This window comes from Barbus barbus (assembly GCF_936440315.1).
Source record: "Barbus barbus genome assembly, chromosome: 3".
NCBI classification, from domain to species: Eukaryota; Metazoa; Chordata; class Actinopteri; order Cypriniformes; family Cyprinidae; genus Barbus; species Barbus barbus.
The window spans coordinates 15252451-15271869 of NC_136731.1; the positions used below are offsets into that span (position 1 = coordinate 15252451).

The 19419-nt window shown below is 38.7% G+C and overlaps 1 protein-coding gene across 1 annotated transcript in view; it reads right to left on the reverse strand.

Annotated features, from left to right (window-relative positions):
• The window catches only part of LOC306857277 (cytoplasmic phosphatidylinositol transfer protein 1-like), a 104413-nt gene that overhangs the window by 22271 nt on the left and 62723 nt on the right, over window positions 1-19419 (reverse strand). Inside the window, exon 2 of the mRNA XM_079397140.1 lies at window positions 6239-6387. Within this exon, the coding sequence (XP_079253266.1) occupies window positions 6239-6387 (149 nt within the window). The remainder of the gene's footprint in view (window positions 1-6238; window positions 6388-19419) is intronic.

A 19419-nucleotide genomic window follows, 5' to 3' on the forward strand; every position in this document is an offset into this window, starting at 1 on the left:
CTGGAGACACTGAAATCTTCTATGCCTCAGTGATTCAGCCTGGAGAAGTTCATACTAATGCTTGTTTTGGACTGAATCGGTCAAATAAGTTCAAATATTCACTTTTCTTTACAAAAAATACAAATATTCAGCAAGAATGCATTCTGAAGGATCATGTGACACTGAAGACTAGAGTAATGATGCTGAAAATTCAGATTTATATCACAGAAACAAATTTCATTTGAATAAAGGCTTCCTTAATTAACAATATATATATATATATATATATATATATATAACCTAATTATAGCTTTTGTGACATTGTTGATTCATGCGGAAAAAAAATTCCAAGTAAGATTCTATTAAAAGATTTAGGCGCGATTTACTACTACTCCTAAAACCAACACTATACTAATATTAATATACTGTAATTATTCTAAAATAAAGAAAATACCATTAAGATTCAGATTTGACAAAATTAAAGGATGTTAATTCTATTATGTAAGGTTCCCATGAGATATAAGAGAAAATGCAAATGCATTTATTTATAATGGAAATGTAATAGATTTCTAGAAATGTAATACATTTTTAATAGGGTGCAATTTGGGATTAATTTATGATGTCTCTTCACTTTACAGTTTCTAATGCTCAAACACTATTACGAAGGGAAAAACACACACACTCTAATAGTGTTAGGGCACCTTATGTGCTTGTCCCCAAATAAATAAATAAAACAGAACAATACATTTTTGTTAAGAACATTCTAATTATTCATTTTTGAGTGGGAGTGTTGCTATTTTTAAACTTAAATGGCAGGCACAATTGTTCAACATCTTTTGTGCCATGTCTAATAATCAGTGGCTCTCATTCACTAAAATGAAAATTCTGTCATTATTTCTTCACCCTCATGTCAGTCCAAATGTCCATGATATTTTCCATGGACACATATGACAGAATGACTGCAGAACAGTTATTCAGTACTTGTCATAAAACTACCAGGAGCTATCAAGCTCCAAAAAAGAAAAGCATCAGAAAAGTAGCTCACACACTATATATAAAGACTCACACACTATATATAAAGACTCACACACTATAAATGTTATCCAAGTCAATATTCACTGATGCTCTTACCCTCACCCAAAACTCATATCCAGCCCACAACTGTATCCAGGGGGAGTAAATAATAGCCAAATGTGTAGTTTTTGGTGTCAACTACTCCTTGTAAAACTCAAAACAGAATGCTGGAAAAAATCTTATTGTTGCTGGGTGGATGAGACTGGCAAACCAATAAAATCAATGATGTGTTGGGGAAGCATGATACATTTTCATCTTGATATAATAAGCCAGTAGAGTTCTTCTCACGCCCTTCCGCAGTTGTGTCCTAAATAAACCAGATGCAGAGTGGATGAAACTGGGACGGGTGCCAGTCCTAAAAGCCTGAGCAGCAGGAATAAAGGAACGTTTTATGCAGGCCTTGCACATTTTGCTGGCGCATGACGTGATGTAAACCTGAGGGATGCAAACCTCATCCTGAGGGCTTTTAAAATGCAAATGGATTTTCAGAAACGAGCCTACGCTAACACCAAGACGTCCGTGCGGCGCTCCATTTACACCAAACCCAATTACATTGGTGGACTGCTTTTGTTTCCAACTCCTCCAAATGCATAAACCCATCCATTTTATTTCAGTCTGAAGTGAATCAAAAGATGTTGGGGCATTCTAGATTTGGTCCCGAACAACGGCCACAGCTTACGTAAGTGGCATGGCACGCACGAGCTCAAAAGCAGGTGGCCTGTGGGCGAAAACGCAGGTACAGCTTCCCACAGCCAAATCTCGAATTATACACGTGCTATAAAAGCGGGAGCTCAGCCGTCTCCCATCCCACGCACATCTCAAGCTCCTCTCATTTTCTCTGTTCCTTCTTTTTTGTTCTCATGTGTGCTCCACTTTGACTCCTCCTCCTCATCATGTCTGTTATCCCCTTTAAATCTTCATTTATCTCTAGTTTATTATCTAGAGTTCACACAGATTTGGGGTTTTGAGAGGGAATTATTTTTAATCCGTTTGTTGTAACTGCTACTGTAGTTATCCTACTGTAAATAGGATATTTTTAGGCTAATAAAATACTAGAATCAGTTCATAACACACATCGGTAGGCACTCATAAATGTTGAAATGCTGAAAACGTGAGTTATTTTTTATGAAGCAAATGCTGAGCTACTGAAGCACTCCTATTAAATTTAGTCTGAGCCTCAGACACTGGGTCAAAGGTTAGAAGCTTGTTTTAACGGGTGTGTGTAATTGAAAACACCATTTTAAAATATCTGGCTTTTTATAATCATGTGTCTCACCAGGTGTATTTTAGGCTATGTTTACACAAGCAGCCCTATTCAACCGTTTTGTTTGCCTGATCCAAACCAATTTCAGAAGTGGTGTGATATCTGATTTTTAGTAATGTGTCTCAGACTTTTAAACACACATAGTTAGAGCAATGTGTTCTTTTCGTAATATTTCATAATAATTCATAATTCAAATTCACAATTCGTGGACCTTTCCCGATCCCACCCCCCTCTCTGTCCCACTTCGCTTCCTGTCATTACACTGTCCTATCTAAATAAAGTGAATGGGTGCCGTCAGAATGAGAGTCCAAACAGCTGCATTCCTCATTAAGGAGTTCAAACTTCAAACTATCTCTTCTGGACAAAACAGGAGTCCTCCATCCTTTGAGTAAAAAAAAAATAAAAATAAAAAATAGGACTCACATTTTGGCCAGACGCGACAGTTTAAAGTTAATACATTTTGATGGATTTGTTTCTTACAAACAAGCAGCTATTCATTTCACATGATGTTATTGTTGGACTGGAGTGGTGTGGATAACTTGTGGATTATTGTGATGTTTTCAATCTGCTGTTTGGACTCTCATTCTGACGGCACCCATTCACTGCAGAGCATCCACTGGTGAGCGAGTAATGTAATGCTACATTTCTCCAAATCAGTTCTGATGAAGAAACAAACCTACAGCTTGGATGACTTAAAGGGGAGTTAATTTTAAGCAAATTTTCATTTTTAATGGACATGTTCAGTGTGTAAAGATAACAGAGCATTTCAAAATCTTCCCTTCGTTAACAACTTGAAGTCAGCAAGATAACAGTCCTCTTGAAAAGTCCCATGGATACATCCCCACCGGTCAACGCTCTTTTCATGGGTCCATATCTTTTTGCTTAACTAAGGTACATTACCTGGGCATTATACGGTTTCTGTTCCTTACACTGTGGTCTGCAGCAAATTCAGATTTGTATACTCTACTAATGAAAAACAATCAGGGTGGAACATGCATTGCTAAAGTCTCACACATGGTGAACCTACGCAAGTTTGCCTCGTTACTATGACAACTAGTGTGGACGTGCTAGCAAAAGTGACTGCAGTCTGAACTGAAAAAACTAAAAGATCTGTTTACATACAACCTGCATTTAAAACGGTCGGTTTAAAAATCTGATTAAAACAATAGCTAGTTATGTACAAGTAGAAAAGTAGAGAAGCTGTTGCAATTTTAGTATTATTAATATACTATTATTGAAATATTTATTAATATTTTGAACAAGCATTTATTTTTTCTTTTCAGTTTTCATTTGAATTTTATTTACAGTAGGTTATAATAATTGGTCACAGGCTTTCTGCATTTTTTAAAAGTATTCTATATGCAGTGGTGGACTGCACTGACGTTAAATGAGACTCAATGTAAAAAAAAAAAAAAAGGCTGGTCCAAATCTGAAGTCCATTACCTCCGCGACATATTTCTGAATGTTAATTAAGCAGAAAAAGTTGTATCTACTGAGAGATTGCCATTTTTATTAGTCTTATATATATATATATATATATATATATATATATATATATATATATATATATATATATATATATATATATATATATGACAATGTGATAAATCATTTATAGCTTCACTCAACACATTCACAGAAGGCCAAAAGCCCACCCAATCTGTTGCCCATGGTCTAAACTGGTTGTCAGTGATGTCATGACCACCTCTCAGCCAATCATGACCTGCAGAGGAACAGTTTAATCAGCCTGGTCCTGGGGGACTGATGTCTCGGTTCAATAAAGAGTCTCTCCAAAAACACATCTGCATGAGCGATTGATTTATCAGTGGCCAGAATGGGCAGTGTCTTGGGGGACGGTGTCCTTAGCCCATTTACTGGCTATTTTTGGGAAAGTGTTTGGGTCTCTAGTCATGCCCTTGCTTATTCTTGTTAAACGAGCAGCCGCTTGGAGACCGCTCTCTTAGTGAGAATGAACTGAAGATCTCCGGTGGACTGCATTGACCCCGACTGTGGCTCAATGTCAATGTACTATAAAACATTTAGAAAAGAGACTACAAAGACCAGTGAAAAGAGGGAGGTTTGCAGATAGTAAACAGAAATAGGAAATGTAAAGAAGGGCCTGATTGTTATCCATTTTTTTGGCTAAAGGTAAACAGTGTTGGTGACATCAAATGAAGAGAGAATCAAATATTTAACAACAGTGAAATCTTAAATATGCACATTTACTAAGAAACAATGAAAATAATTTTGTCTTTTGCACAACATGAACTGATAAATCATGCACAATAAGCTTAAAATGTGTTAAGTAAATACAGTACTGTTTGGGGTCAGTAAAATAAAAAAAAATAAAAAATACTTTTATTCTGCAAGGATGAATTAAATTGATCAAAAGTGATAGCATAGGCATTTATAATGTTACAAATAAATGTGATTCTTTATGTTTATATTCATCAAAGAATCCTGAAAATAATAATAATATACTGTACCAAGTAGCACACGCGTTTTCAACATTGATAAGAATGAGAAATGTTTCTTGATCAGCAAATCAAGGATCATGTGACACTGAAGACTGGAGAAATTACATTTCAAAATATATTCAAATAGAAAACAGTTATTTGAAATTGTAATAATATTTCACAATACTGCTGTTTTACTGTCTCTTTAGTTAAATAAATGCAGCCTTGGTGAGCAAAAACATTAAAACAAGCTGACAGATCCCACATTTTTGAACAGTGTAAAGAAGGTTAATTCTGATTTTACGCTCACTTTAACCAGTACATAACATTTCATCTTGTACAACCTACAGATGAATAATTTTTTATTCTTGGTGGATCAAATATGGTGCTTTTCTTTGTTAAATATACCTGTTATACACAAATCACACAAGTCTCACTTCGACTGGCAGCATGCAATGCAGCTTACAGCACTGGCTCAGTTCAGAAATGTTAACAGAGAACTCATTCTTGCGGTAGAAGCCTTGAGCAAGCGCCCAGTACATGCCGTAAAAGGAGACATGCTATAAAGTCAAGGAGAGATTCTCGTCACATGTCGTATTTTCCATTCGGTAGGTCCGTTCAAGGAGACCGTCGCTTATTGAATGAGCTGCCAGTTTATCAGATCTAAACCTCTAAATGTCATGTAAAATGTCATGTAATGCAACCAACAGTTTGTTAGACTTCCAGGTTTATATGTTGGATCTCGGCCAGAACATTCTGCAAAGTGGACTTTATGCCATTAAAATGCATGTTATGGTTTGGTTACATGAGTGATGTTAACAAAATAATGTTTTATTTTAAATATGTAACATACACCACTGGTTAAAAGTTTGGAATGATTAAGATTTTTTTCATGTTTTCAAAAGAAGTCTCTTCGAAGTCTCAATTTAAAATTGCCATATTCCATTTAAATATATATTTTTAAAATGTAATTTATTCCTGTGATCAAAGCTGAATTTTCAGCATCATTACTCCAGGCTTCAGTGTCACATGATCCTTCAGATATCATAATATAAGGCTGATTTGCTGCTCAAGAAACAGTTATTACTATTATCAATGTAGAAAACAGTGTTGCTTCATATTTTTTGCGGAAACCATCATACACTACCATTTATACTTTTATTCAGCAAGGATGCATTAAATTGAACAAAAGTGACAGTGAAGGCATTTTTAATGTTACAAAAAAATTGAATGCTGTTCTTTTGAACTGTCTATTCATCAAAAAATCCTGAAAAAAGCAGCAGTTTCGACAAAAATATTAAGCAACATTTTCAACACTGATAAGAGTCGTTATTAATAATTGAGCTCCGATAAAAATGTATAATATTGTTTGACTGCAGTGCATCAAACACTTTGTACTGACACACCTAGAGACTCTGCAGAGGTGTTTTGCTGTGACAAGTAATTGACGACAGTTGCTACTCACTTGTTGAGATAAATGCGTTTCTCTGTGAACTGTCCCGAGCCGTAGTTGGGGTCCTCATAGGGTTCGTTCTGCACCACCTCCACACCTTCTCCTCTCTCGCTCTGCTCATGGCTGTGCTTGCTGATCATGTACAGCTGACCAATCCTGTACTAGAGACACAGACCCAAAACAGTCAGGATCTCCATATTCAACTCACACAAAACATGACACAAGTCAACCACTGGAAATCATGCTGGTCATCTGATGCATGGTCTGCATAAAAATGGCATAAACTTTTTCAAATCATAGCTGTTGATTGATTGTTGAGGCTCTTGGTAGTGACTGTTGTCAGCTGATGTGCCAAGAAAACTTCACTAAATATTATAAATACAATACTGTCCAATAATCACAACAAGCCTCGTACTTTGTTACTTTTGATATGAAGTATCAGTGCTTCAACTGCGGAAAGACATGAAACAATGTTTCACTTATGGCAGCAAAGCGATTAATGTCCAGAAACTCAGTTAGGGGGAAAAAAGCATTTTGCTAAACATATGCAGTATAGACCCTTTTTGTGGCGACGTCACAATACAGCCGTTTCCCCAAAAAAGGGAAAACTGGAGGTGGCCAATTCAAACCAGCACAGATTCAGCTACTTAAGGAGCTTAAAATATCATCTTGTTTTGATGTTGGATGCCAGAATCAATGTAGTAGAGGCTCCAAATTGGAATTTTTAATCGCATACCTGCTGCCACAGCCAGACAAAAAGCCGACGACAGCTGTGGTTAAACACAACAAAACAAGCGGACTGGACAGAAACGATCCTCAAAAATGCTTGCGTTTGCAGCGCACACTTCTTATCAGAAAAGGTTCAATAAAGTAGTCTGAAGTTGTTGTTTTGCATTATGCTGTGTGTTACGATTTTAAAATTTTGGTAACACTTTATTTCAATAGTCCACTTTAGACATTCTACTAACAGTAAGTCACTTCACAACTACATGTCAACTAGCAGTCATTAGAGTATTAGTAGACTGTCTGCTTAATATCTTCTAACACTTTTTTTGATGAGTCCACAACATACAACAAACTATGAGAAACTTATTCTGCTAACCCTCAACCAAACCTACTGAGAGTTAGTAGACATGTAGTTACAAATTAATGAAAATTAGTTGACATGTAGTTACAAAGTTACTTATAGTTAGTAGAATGTCTAAAGTGGACTATCAAAATAAAGTGTAACCAAAATTTTCTTATGCATTTCACTACTATGTTGTGCATGAACTAATGTCTGTGTGCATGTGTATAAAACAACAAACTGACGATTTACAATATATGCTTAATCATCTGTAACCGGATATACATTCTTGTGATAGATCTTGTGGCTGGAATATTTAAGAACTTGGTAAGAAAGAATAACAAAATACAGAAAGTTAAAAATTAGCTTCTTGGAATTTGTATTTCTAGAAAATATTCACATCTTAATTTAACTGTACTGTAAAAGAACTGTAATGTCACTGTAAACCCACATAATTTACAGGAGGTACCTGTATAGACTTTAAAATAACTATTTGGCCATTACATGATACATACATCTTCAAATAATATATCCTTCATATTGAATGTTTAACTTTTTTTGTATTTTGGCCCAGTTCACTCTCATGTAGCTGTGAAATGAATTGTCTGCTGAAATAGAAATGTATATACATTTTCATGACTAGATAGACAGAGGTGAGTTTCTCTTTACTATACATGTTATGTTCCTTGTTTCTCTATAGATGTGTCACTCATTTGAGGTAGCGTGTATGGGTCGGCCAATCTGATGTTGTCTGTTACAGTTTTTTCAAAATGCTTACAGTTTTTGAAACTATGGCTCTACATCTTGTAAAAGCAAACACTTCTTTGAAATCAGTTTTAACTCTTCTAAAATGTTTATTTTTGCACAGTAACTTGACACACAAACATAAAATAATCAGCCACATACACATGTGAAAAATGTAAAACACTACTCTCGTGTCTTTTGCTTGTTCAGAGTCTGTCACAGCACTCGCACATACTGTACATGCATATGCACATATACCCTGTATATACAGTATGTATGATTGATGAATTTTACACAGTTATGCAACTGATCTGAATCAATACTCAACTGATTTGAGCTGTAGAACAGCACTATTGACTTGTTAGAGCTGCTTTACAGCAGAATGTAAATTTGATACCATTGTGAAGCTGCCGTGAAAAAAGTCTATATTGCATAAAGCACTTTAGAAATAAAGTTGACTCTCTGATATATCAGAAAGTGTGTGTGTGTGTGTGTGTGTACACACACACACACAGATTATGCATATAAGGCAAGTCAGAAAAGTCTGCTTTATTTATAAAGCGCTTTGTACAATATAGATACAATGCAAACAGAAATGCAAGGGGGAAACATACTTTCTTTCTAAAAAAAAACAAACAAAAAAAACGAGTTTTGATTAGTAAGAGAACAAATGATGTATAAGTGTTTTCATACATGATCACTGTGTGTAGGTCATCAGTAAATGAGTTTCCCAAATTAGACAAAAGAGCTATTAGTTTTGAATGATGTGTGTAATGTAGAGAACTGTGTTTAGAGTTTTGGAAAAAGTTTGTTTTACAATATCAAACTGAGTTTAAAGCATATAAATGTGCTTATAGTTTTTCAGACTTGGCCTAAAGATTAGGTATATGAGTGAATTGTTCCACTAAGTGGGCCTCAAATATCACTTTGTCTAAGCAATTTAAAAAAACTGTAAAGTCAACCTTTTCAAATATCAATTGCGATCCCGGACAGTGAGTGACCTTTCATATGCAGGTAAAATTGGACTTTCTCATTGTTAGTGTTAAAAAACAAGCAAACAAACTCCATAGCTAGCATTACTGAAGTGGTCAGGGGAATCTCTCTGCCTCCACCTAAGCTCCGCCCACAGGAAAACATCACAATGTTTACTAACAGAAAAAGTGTCTATATATCACTATATATATATATATATATATATATATATATATATATATATATTCGCAATTTCAGATTTGTGTAGACTTTATGCACACTTGTAACGTCACATCAAGTTATATCTGATTCAGATTTATACACTCTTTGGCCACTTTATATATTTGCCCTACTGTCTCCTCCTGTTGACTGCCAAAATATCAAGCAAAATGAAGCAGATCAAAACAGTGGGAGATTAAGCAGAGCTCTTGGTCCTCCACAGGAATGACTTTCAGACCCTAGCAGATGTCAGCAGAAACACACCACAGCTTCACAATCACGAGCAGGGTCATGCTCTGCCTGGTACAGGAAGCAGTATCATAAGTTTTGGAGTGTATGACAGTTGTGACAGCTGCTTATCTGTAAGAACAGAACAGGCCCCAGGCATCTGTTCAACTCTCTGCATTTCCAGCCCATCGACTGCCTCACTGGAGACACGCAAAGATCCTTATCAAGCCAGTCATACATGCGGAGAATGACCACAGCCCTGGAGCTCATGCTGTTATATTTATATGTCAATGATAAGATATGACGTACTTCTTTTTTTAAAGCCTTCAGGCTGGCCAGATGCTGACTTTGTGTGTGCCTGACCAAGATGAATATCACTGCAATCATAGTCAAGATGAATATCTTAGTAGTCAAAGTGTTCCTGTGAAAGCACACTAACATTTGAACATCTCTAACTAGCTACACAATGTTTCTAGTTTTCCTTTAGCACTACTATACGTATCTGAAAAAAGGAGCAATAAATGTCTTTGATTCAAGATATTTTAGCCTAATGTATTTGTACAGTTTCTGTTGATTACATCTTGTACTTCTACCTCAGGTCACCTCAGTACAAACTAACAGAAAACACATTTATACTAATGCACTAAAAGCCAAGTTTACATGGTCATGACATGAGTTAAAATATTCGACATAGTTCTGCACAGACAGGACAGTATAGCAAGTGATGTTATTAGCCCAATCTCATGGCAGTACAAACTAGTTACTGCAGTTGGCTACTAAATAGTTAGTCTCACTTAGCCAGACCTTCAGACTGTCGGCTGAAGGTCTGGGAACTTTGGCCACTTTGAATGGCCAAGGCCCGCCCAAGAGGCCATATTGCTGACATGTAAAGCAACCAATCACATTTCGTTTTGTGCCACGTCATGTTTAGGGGCGTGGAAATGTCGCCACAATAACAGACTGGTGTGTAAAACTCTGATATATTTGAAAGATTCTATGACGCGAACTTTAAATTTTTCTCTCACTTTTGAAAATTCAGCGTTTAGTTAATCCTGACAAGCGCTCGTCGTTAGTTGTAAAGACGATGGCTTTCTTCTTTCGCGAGGGGGTTTGGCAGCACGCCATATTTGTTTCCAGGCGGAACATTAAAGAACGCGACACACGTCTCCCGGAAATCCTGTATAATCTAACCAATCCGACGAAGACTTCGAAACTCCTGAAGTGTTTCCAGATAAGTGTGCCATATGCATCAGTCGTTTAGCCAACGTTCCGTGGGCATGACGTCTGAGGCGGAGACTACTAAATAGTTTACTCTAATGTCCAGTTGAGCACCCCTTGTGGCAAAACTGAGAACACAAGTTATACTTCTGTTGCATTTTTAATTGTTTTGACATACAACAATGCAAGGAAATCAATCTTACAACTGTGCTGTATACGTTTGAAAAAGTGTTAGCTTATGTGCTGATCGCAGAATGAGTTGAAATGAATGAATGATGCATTTATATAGCGCTTTTATTGTGTATTGACATACACCCAGCGCTTTACAATCATGTGGGGGTCTCTCCTCAACCACCACCAGTGTGCAGCATCCACTTGGATGATGCGACGGCAGCCACAGCACAACGGCGCCAGTGCGCTCACCACACACCAGCTACAGGTGGAGAGGAGAGAGTGATAGAGCCAATCAAGTGCATGGGGATTACTAGGAGGCCATGATTGATAAGGGCCAGTGGAGGGAATTTGGCCAGGACACCGGGGTTACACCCCTACTCTTTACGAGACGTGCCATGGGATTTGTGCCAGGGGAAATGAGGTATAAATTCTCTCTGCTCGCGTTGCGTCAGTCACATTTGCGAGGAAAGTGAGTGAGAAAACATTAATACACAGTTTGACCAACTCATATCTCATCAATAGCGTTTCACTTCTGTGATTTAGTACGATTGCGTTCACATCAGAAGCAAACCACTCTGGAGTTCACATCCGTACCCCAGACCACCCTTTTTAAGTGGACTCGGGTAAGGTTTGTGAGTTCAGAAAATAACACAGAAACATCAAACAAACCTGGTTTTGCACCAAAAGTGCTAGACTCCAAGCCAACAGGCTATGGCGCAGACACACACAGACAAAATTCCCCAAAATGTCTCGTCAATAATGTAGAAATATATGAAGCAGAGCTGACAAGCCATTTTCATATCAAGTGGCTTTCTGTTGGTCAGTGTGGTGAATTTAAGTGACCAACAAAATGAGCAAAAACTGCTTAGATCATTTTTTAGCCACACCACGAAAATTCCAAACCATAAAATTCTGCAGCCCAAATCCAGTCATTTCAATAGTAATCCACGATTTCCCCACACAGATTTCACAATAGGCTGCTTGATTTGAAAGTGAGTTTTGCACGAGCTGTGTACAACGCTACTGACTGTAATTTTTGCTGGTGAAATGTCCCTAAAGTGACTGTAGAGAGATAGAGAAAGCAAAGACAGAAAAATGTGCGTAAATGCAGCAGGACCAAACTGAATTGAAAATAATGACTGTCATTGGTTGAGCAAGTGTTGCTACGTTAGTCGATTCCAGGATTTTTCTCCACATAGTGAACTTCAATGGGACCAACAGGTTGAATGTTCAAATTGAATGTTTCAATGCAGCTTCAAAGGGCTCTACATGATCCCAGCCGAGGAATAAGGGTCTTTTTTAGCATAACGATCAGTCATTTTCTAAAAGAAACAAAAATATATATTAGGGCTGTCGCGATTCGTCGATATTAGTCGACTAGCCGATTTTAAAAAATCATCGACTTCATTTTACTCGCTTTGACTAACCGGCAAAATATCAGAAGTTTAACAAAATATTCTTAAGTAAAATGTTGATTTTTTGTGGGAAATTAATCAAAATATTAATAAAATATTAGATTAATCAAAATAAAAATAGTAGTTAGTGGCAGCCCTAATGTATATACTTTTTAACCTCAAATGCTCTTCTTGCTCTAGCCTGACCTCACGCATTACGTAGTCAAGTTGGAAATGTCATGCGTGACGTAGGCAGAAGTACCGACCCAATGTTTACAAAGTGAATGTGCAAAGAAAGTTGAACACCCTTTACAAAAAAGTTAAAACAATGTCGGTCGATTTTGAAGAATGAGAGTTTTTTGCCCTACTCTACCTTAATGTACACAGATGAAGAATTAACTGCACGTGACTTTTCCAAGGTGATTACGCTATGCATGAAGATGCGCATGCACTTTGCAGAGCTAGTGCAAGATGAGCATTTGTGGTTAAAAAGTATTTATTTATTTTTTTTAGAAAATGACTGATCTAGATGACCCTTACTCCTCGGCTAGGATCATGTAGAGCCCTTTGAAGCTGCAATGAAACTGCAATTTGGACCTTCAACCCGTTGGCCACCACTGAAGTACATTATATGAAGATAAATCCTGGAATGTTTTCCTCAAAAACCTTAAGTTCATTTCGACTGAAGAAAGACAGACATGAAAATCTTGGATGACATGGGGGTGAGTAAATTATCAGGACATTTTTATTCTGGAAGTGAACTAATCCTTTAAGTTGCTTTTAACCCAGTAGATACCCAGCATTTCACTAGCCGTAATTCCTCTTGGAGAAGAAACAATATTTCAAACGTTCAAACCCGATGCCAGACACAACTATCATAATGTTTAACCTCCTCTCTCAACTGAAATATACCATGCTCACCTCCATGTCCTTCATTCATCTGAGCTTTTTAAAAAGCATGGCTCTTTGTTTGATTAATGAGATATTGTCCTCATTGTTATCCTCTGAAACCCAATTAAAGCTGCAGAAAAAGCGAGAACGAGAGCGGCTGTGGGGTTCAAGTGGTGGTGAATAATTCATCGCTACCACTTTCACTTTGTGTGTGACGGACAGGCGTGAGGAGAGATGAGAGGATGGACAGACTGCATGAGAGCGCATTAAGAGTTGGGAGTGAAATGCCATTTTAAAAATAAATAAATGAGGCAGGGATGGAGAAGCGCATCCCCCAGGCAACTGCTTGATCTTCTTTGATAGCAAACTTGAGTCTTTTTCTTCTTCTTTTAAGTGTGACTCTAGTTTCACCCACAGCAGCACTCTGTTACCTGGAGAGTGCCTGTGTTTCATGGGAATAGTGTTAGTTAACGGCGAGTCATTAAATTGTGCTGTCAAACTGCTCTTTGAGAGCTCTTGAGGGCTGCCCTGATTGTGTTGGGGAAAGAAAACTGTGGTTTTGTTGATACTGAAAAACCTCTCTCGGGCGCACTGAAGAAAGACTTCAATCATGAGCACAAAGAGGTTCATGCACTGTAGTCAACTGACTCCAGTATGTCAACAGCATGTTTGAAAGGGATGTGAAAGGCGCGTCTTCATGCAAAACTTGCCACCAGGGTTGTCACCTTAGTAACTCGATGAGGATCAGGTTCAGAGTTGTTGCTAGGGCATGTGTTGTCTTAAGTACTGACTTGTGTGTGTGACGATACCAGCATTTCCCGCTACCATTTTGAGCACTGTTGAGAGGCTTTTTAAACGTCTCTGATTGGCCATTGTGTTCACACGCTCAACAGATATGTCTGTGATTGGCTACAATGATCATTGCTTCACGCTCTTCACCAAGCGCTTAAGCCCAGCGCACAATGTGCGATTTTGGCTACGATTTGGTTGTCCGAGACAAATTTGGAAAAACCTAAAAGATTCCTATTATACTATGCTAAAATCTATAGTCTTTGATCGCTGGTTTGACATGTTCACCGACAGCTGATTAATGGCCGTTGCAATAAAATTTTAGCTCCAATTAAATTCTGGCAGTGTTTTGCAGTCTGACGACGAACGAACGAACGAACGTTTAACTACGGCAAACGTTAAACTGTCTTCGTTCTTCAAGACAATCCATGATCAGAATTAATGCTAGAGATTTCTTCTAACTACCATAAATTCCTATGATATGTTGCCTTTGCTATGATAAACACCGGTTGCACTGCTGTTTTCATGTGGGTGTGTAGTACTGCTTACACTATTCTTAAATATGCCAGTATTGTTGCCGTTCATATACTTTTCATGATAGCCAACATGTCAGCCTCGCGTGTAATGCAGCTCATAGTCACTGAAAGTGTATGGGTTGACAATGTAAAATTCCAGACAAGTTTTCTTGCGCGCATTCATTTTTAACGCGTCTTGACTGTCGTACAGTTTGACATTAATGACAACTGAGATCCCACAGTGTGACATGATCATGTTTGTATAGTCTGACAAGCAACAATCGTAAAGGATTATTAAAAATCACAGTGTGCACCTGGCTTTACACACAGGAGCATATGAAAGCCGTGTCTATCAGAGGATCTGTCAGTGGATCCCTAAATTTCTTTCTCATAGACTTATCCTCTGACAGACGTGGCTTTCAAACGCTCTTGTGTTCTTCCAGGTGTTAAAGCAAAAAAAAAAAAAATTGTTTAACTGAAGATTTTTCCTCGGCCAAACCCCATTCCACAGCCAAACCTGTTACACACCCAGTTTAAGAGCGGTTTATATTTTCTTCTTGTAATATATAGTGAGTAAATGCTTTACCTTACACAAATGAAATACTCTGAAATACTCAAAAGAACATCTGAATTTAAAGAAAGGCAATTTTGAACTGCATTTCTATAAATTTACACACTTTTATGTTTTCAATCTAGTTATACTGGCCTTATGTTATAGTTTGTTGTTGAATACGACACCTAGTGGCCACTCGAGAACTCATATTCTTAGCGATATATCCGCCATTTTAGGATTTTCAGAGCGCATGGTGCAGAGTATGAATGTGCAGCCATGTCTTTCCTACTTGTTTCGCCCTTGAGAACGCAAAAATCTGTAAGTTTAAATAATTATTTATATAGTTATACATCGATATGATTAGGTATTTTGCTTGGTTGTATATTTTTGAGAACTATTTACATATGCCATGTTAGAAATACCATTCAAAGGTTAAAATCTTGATAATAGATTGTATTCGCTTAATTATAATAACATCTATGTTTACGTTTTGTTTAAATGTATGGTTTAAGCACTTGAGTGTGTTTTACGTAGTGTTATTAAGTATAGTGCAGTGCGAAGTAACAATGCTTCTGTTAGATAAATATCTTTACATTATTTTTGTTACTGTATGTTACAGTTTCACAAGTTGGTCTACAGTAAATCCAATCTAAAACGCAAACTGCCTACGCCCTTTACTGGGGGGTTTATTTAGCTCGCTGCCAAAGCACTGCATAGAAACGCAAGCTGGGGGCAAGAGTGTGAAAATATTTCTTCACTTCAGGAGCCGTGTAGTGGATTACATGTACTTAATTTATGAAAAGATCCAGAATGTCGCACTCTTCGAAACGGAGTCAGAGGCTAAATCTTCAGCCAGCAAAGGCAGAATGTGGAATGTCTGTTCGAATGGTGGAACGGAAAGGGGTAGTTCCGTCGCCGCTGAACGTACTAATGAATTCATCAGAACACACTTTTCACAGAATCAAAGTGTGAAGGAAAATGACGATCAAGCAAGTGTGAAGCACAAAGACGTTCCAGGAAACAGCCAGTTTACTCCTGATGCTGCAAATGCAACAAGCAGACATGACCAAAGGGAGTAGCAGCATTTAAGGCAGCCGAATTGCTTTGCCTCTCATGTGAGAAAAAAACACTCTCCAAGTATGCCAGCACCTTCTTCCAAGTGAGGTGTTTGATCTTGCAGTATATCTTGCTCGTCACGATCTTCTTTCTAGCAGCTTCAAAATATTCGACAACAAGCCAGAGAGTTACCTGCCATGGAAAACAGCATTTTTGAATGCTATTGATGGTCTGAATTTAAAGGCTAATGAAGAGCTTGATTTGCTTACCAAGTGGCTAGAAGGTGAGTCCCTTCGACATGCTCTAAGAATAAGAGCAGCCCATGCATATGATCCAGAAGAAGGCCTCAGGCAGTTGTGGCAACGTCTAGAGAAAAAAATATGGTTCCCCAGAGGTGATTGAAGTATCTTTATTCAAGCGTTTAGAGAGTTTCACTAAGATTTCTCACAAAGATTTCAATCAATTGCAAGAGCTTGCAGATCTGCTACTGGAAGTGCAGGCAGTGAAAGAGGAAGGCAGTCTACCTGGTCTTGGATTCCTTGACACATCAAAGGGAATAAATTCTATTGTTGAAAAGCTACCTCATAGTCTTCAGGAGGCCTGGATAGTCAAGGGAACAAAATACAAGGAGGAATGTCTACGTCATTATCCACCTTTTTCATACTTTGTTGAGTTTGTCAATGAGCATGATGATATGAGAACAGATCCCAGCTTCTCTTTTCAATCTTCCAACACATTGCTTCTTAAAGATGAAAGGATCCCAATGAAGCAGTCAAGGTTCAGACCTTCCATCTCGGTCAACAAAATAGAAGTTGCATCGAATACATCTGTTAGTGTCAACACTGGTTCAGTTGACCTGACAAGACACTGTCCCCTCCATAAAAGGAATCATTCGTTACTGAAATGCAGAGGCTTTAGAATGAAATCCATAGCTGAAAGGAAGAGGTTTCTCAGGGAGAACTCTCTGTTACAAGTTCTGTGTTTCCACAGATCATATGGCTAAAGACTGTAGAATGATTATACATTGTTTGGAATGCAATAGCCAGGACCATGTCTCTGCCCTTCATGATGGTCCTGCTCCGTGGTTTTAAAAGAGATCTACAGCACCAACAGAGGCTCAAGGCGGGGAGAGAGCGGAGACAACCTCCATAGTGACAACGTCTGTCTGCACAGAGATATGTGGATTCGGCCTAAAAGGAAAGTCATGCTCAAAAATCTGTCTAGTCAATGTTTACCCTGACGGTCATCCTGAAGATAAAAATAACTTATAAGAATAACTTAACTCATTAGCGAGGGCAGCCTTTTTTCGTATGTTCAAAGTTCAAGGAGAAGTTTTCCCGTACACCATGAGAACATGCTCAGGAACGGTTGATACTGGTGGGAGGAGAGCAAAATCCTTTGTAGTTGAGTCCTTAGATGGGAAAGTATCAATGATGCTTCCTACACTCATAGAAGCATCAGGGGTGGGTGATTGTATGAGATGTGTGCTTCGGTGGAGCTCACAAACCCATGGTGAGCACTTTCAAGACTAGTGTGCTTGAGAATGGTAGGCCCAGCTTTCTCACACCTTGCAAAAACAGCATTAGTTCTAAAGAAAGATTCACAAGTGAAGATCCCAGACTCTTTATAAGGAGGACCAAACGATCTCACGTCATCGGGAAGCATATCTTCAAGCAAACCAAAGACGACAATATGCTTGCTGTTGTTGAAGTAGCAGAAATGCTTCAAGAACAGCTGGACACAATACTGGATGATGTGAGATTCTACACTGACTCTAAGGTAATGCTAGAATACATCTTCAATGAAACAAGGCGTTTCTATGTCTACGTTCACAACCGAGTACAGCGCATTAGACACTCAACGCAGCCACATCAGTGGAACTTTGTGCCTACTCACCTTAATCCAGCTGATGCTGCTAGCAGAGGCCTCCCCTCCATGCAACTGACTTCATCATTTTGGTTTACTGGTCCCCCATTCCTCCTGGGTGCAGGACAAGATGAGCCAGAAAAAAGGCCCTACACTCTTGTCAGTCCCGAAACAGATGCAGAGCTTCGTCCTGAATGCGTTACCTGTGTTACTAACCTGTCACAAAGAAACCTTGGAAGTGAAAGGTTCCAGCGATTTTCAAGATGGAGCTCCCTGTTGAAGACTGTAGTGCGGTTGCAACACATAGCCAAGTCCTTTAAGCCTGGGTCAGAAGGTATCTGTCATGGGTGGCACATTTGCAGCCTACAAAAGGAGGAAGAGCAGCTAAAGCAGGCTAGAGACACAATTATTCAAACTGTCCAGAGAGAAGTCTACAGAGATGACTATAAATGCCTAGAACAAGGTCGGTCTGTGCAAAAGTCAAGCCCTCTTAGCAAACTCTGTCCATTCATTGACACAGAAGGATTTCTCAGAGTAGGAGGTCGACTGGGGAGAGCTCAACTACCATATGAAGAAATGCATCCAGCTCTTATACCTGGTAAACATCATGTTACCCAGCTTTTGATTCAACACTTTCATGAGAAGGTGTCTCACCAAGGCCGTCATCTTACAGAAGGTGCCATCAGGGCAGGAGGCTACTGGATTGTTGGAGGTAAAAGGTCAATCAGCAGCTCCATCTTCAACTGTGTAACCTGTCGCAAATTGAGAGGTAAACCAGAGGAGCAGATCATGGCTGATTTACCAGCAGACAGATTACACATAGACCCACCATTTACATATGTGGGACTGGATGTCTTTGGTCCATGGCCAGTCGCGGCTAGGAAAAACACAAGGAGGTCAGGCAGAAGCTAAAAGATGGCCAGTCATAATTACTTGCATGACTACATGGGCGATCCACCTAGAAGTGATTGAGTCTATGAGTGCCTCTTGTTTTATCAATTGTCTGCAGTGTTTCTTTGCCATCAGAGGCCCCGCCAAGATCTTGAGGTCTAATTGTGGAACCAACTTTGTGAGAGCCTGCAAAGAGCTACAAATTGACAAGCAAGGTTGCAACAACACAAACATCCAAGCTTACCTGTCGGATAACAAATGTTTCTGGCAGTTCAATCCTCCACATGCTTCTCATATGGCAGGGTCCTGGGAACGCATGATTGGAGTTGCCCGACGTATCCTTGATGGTATGCTCCTGCAACATAGCCCTGCAAGACTCACTCATGAAGTTTTGGTAACGTTCATGGCAGAAGTGAGTGCAATTGTGAATGCTCGTCCCTTAACTGCAGTCTCCACGGATCCGGAACAGCCAATGATACTAACACCAGCAATGCTGCTCACACAGAAAGTTGGAGCCCCACCTGTACCACCTGGCCAATTTGAAGATCACGACCTATGCAGAGCACAGTGGCGTCGTGTTCAGTACTTATTCATTCTTCCATCTTCCCCAGAAGACA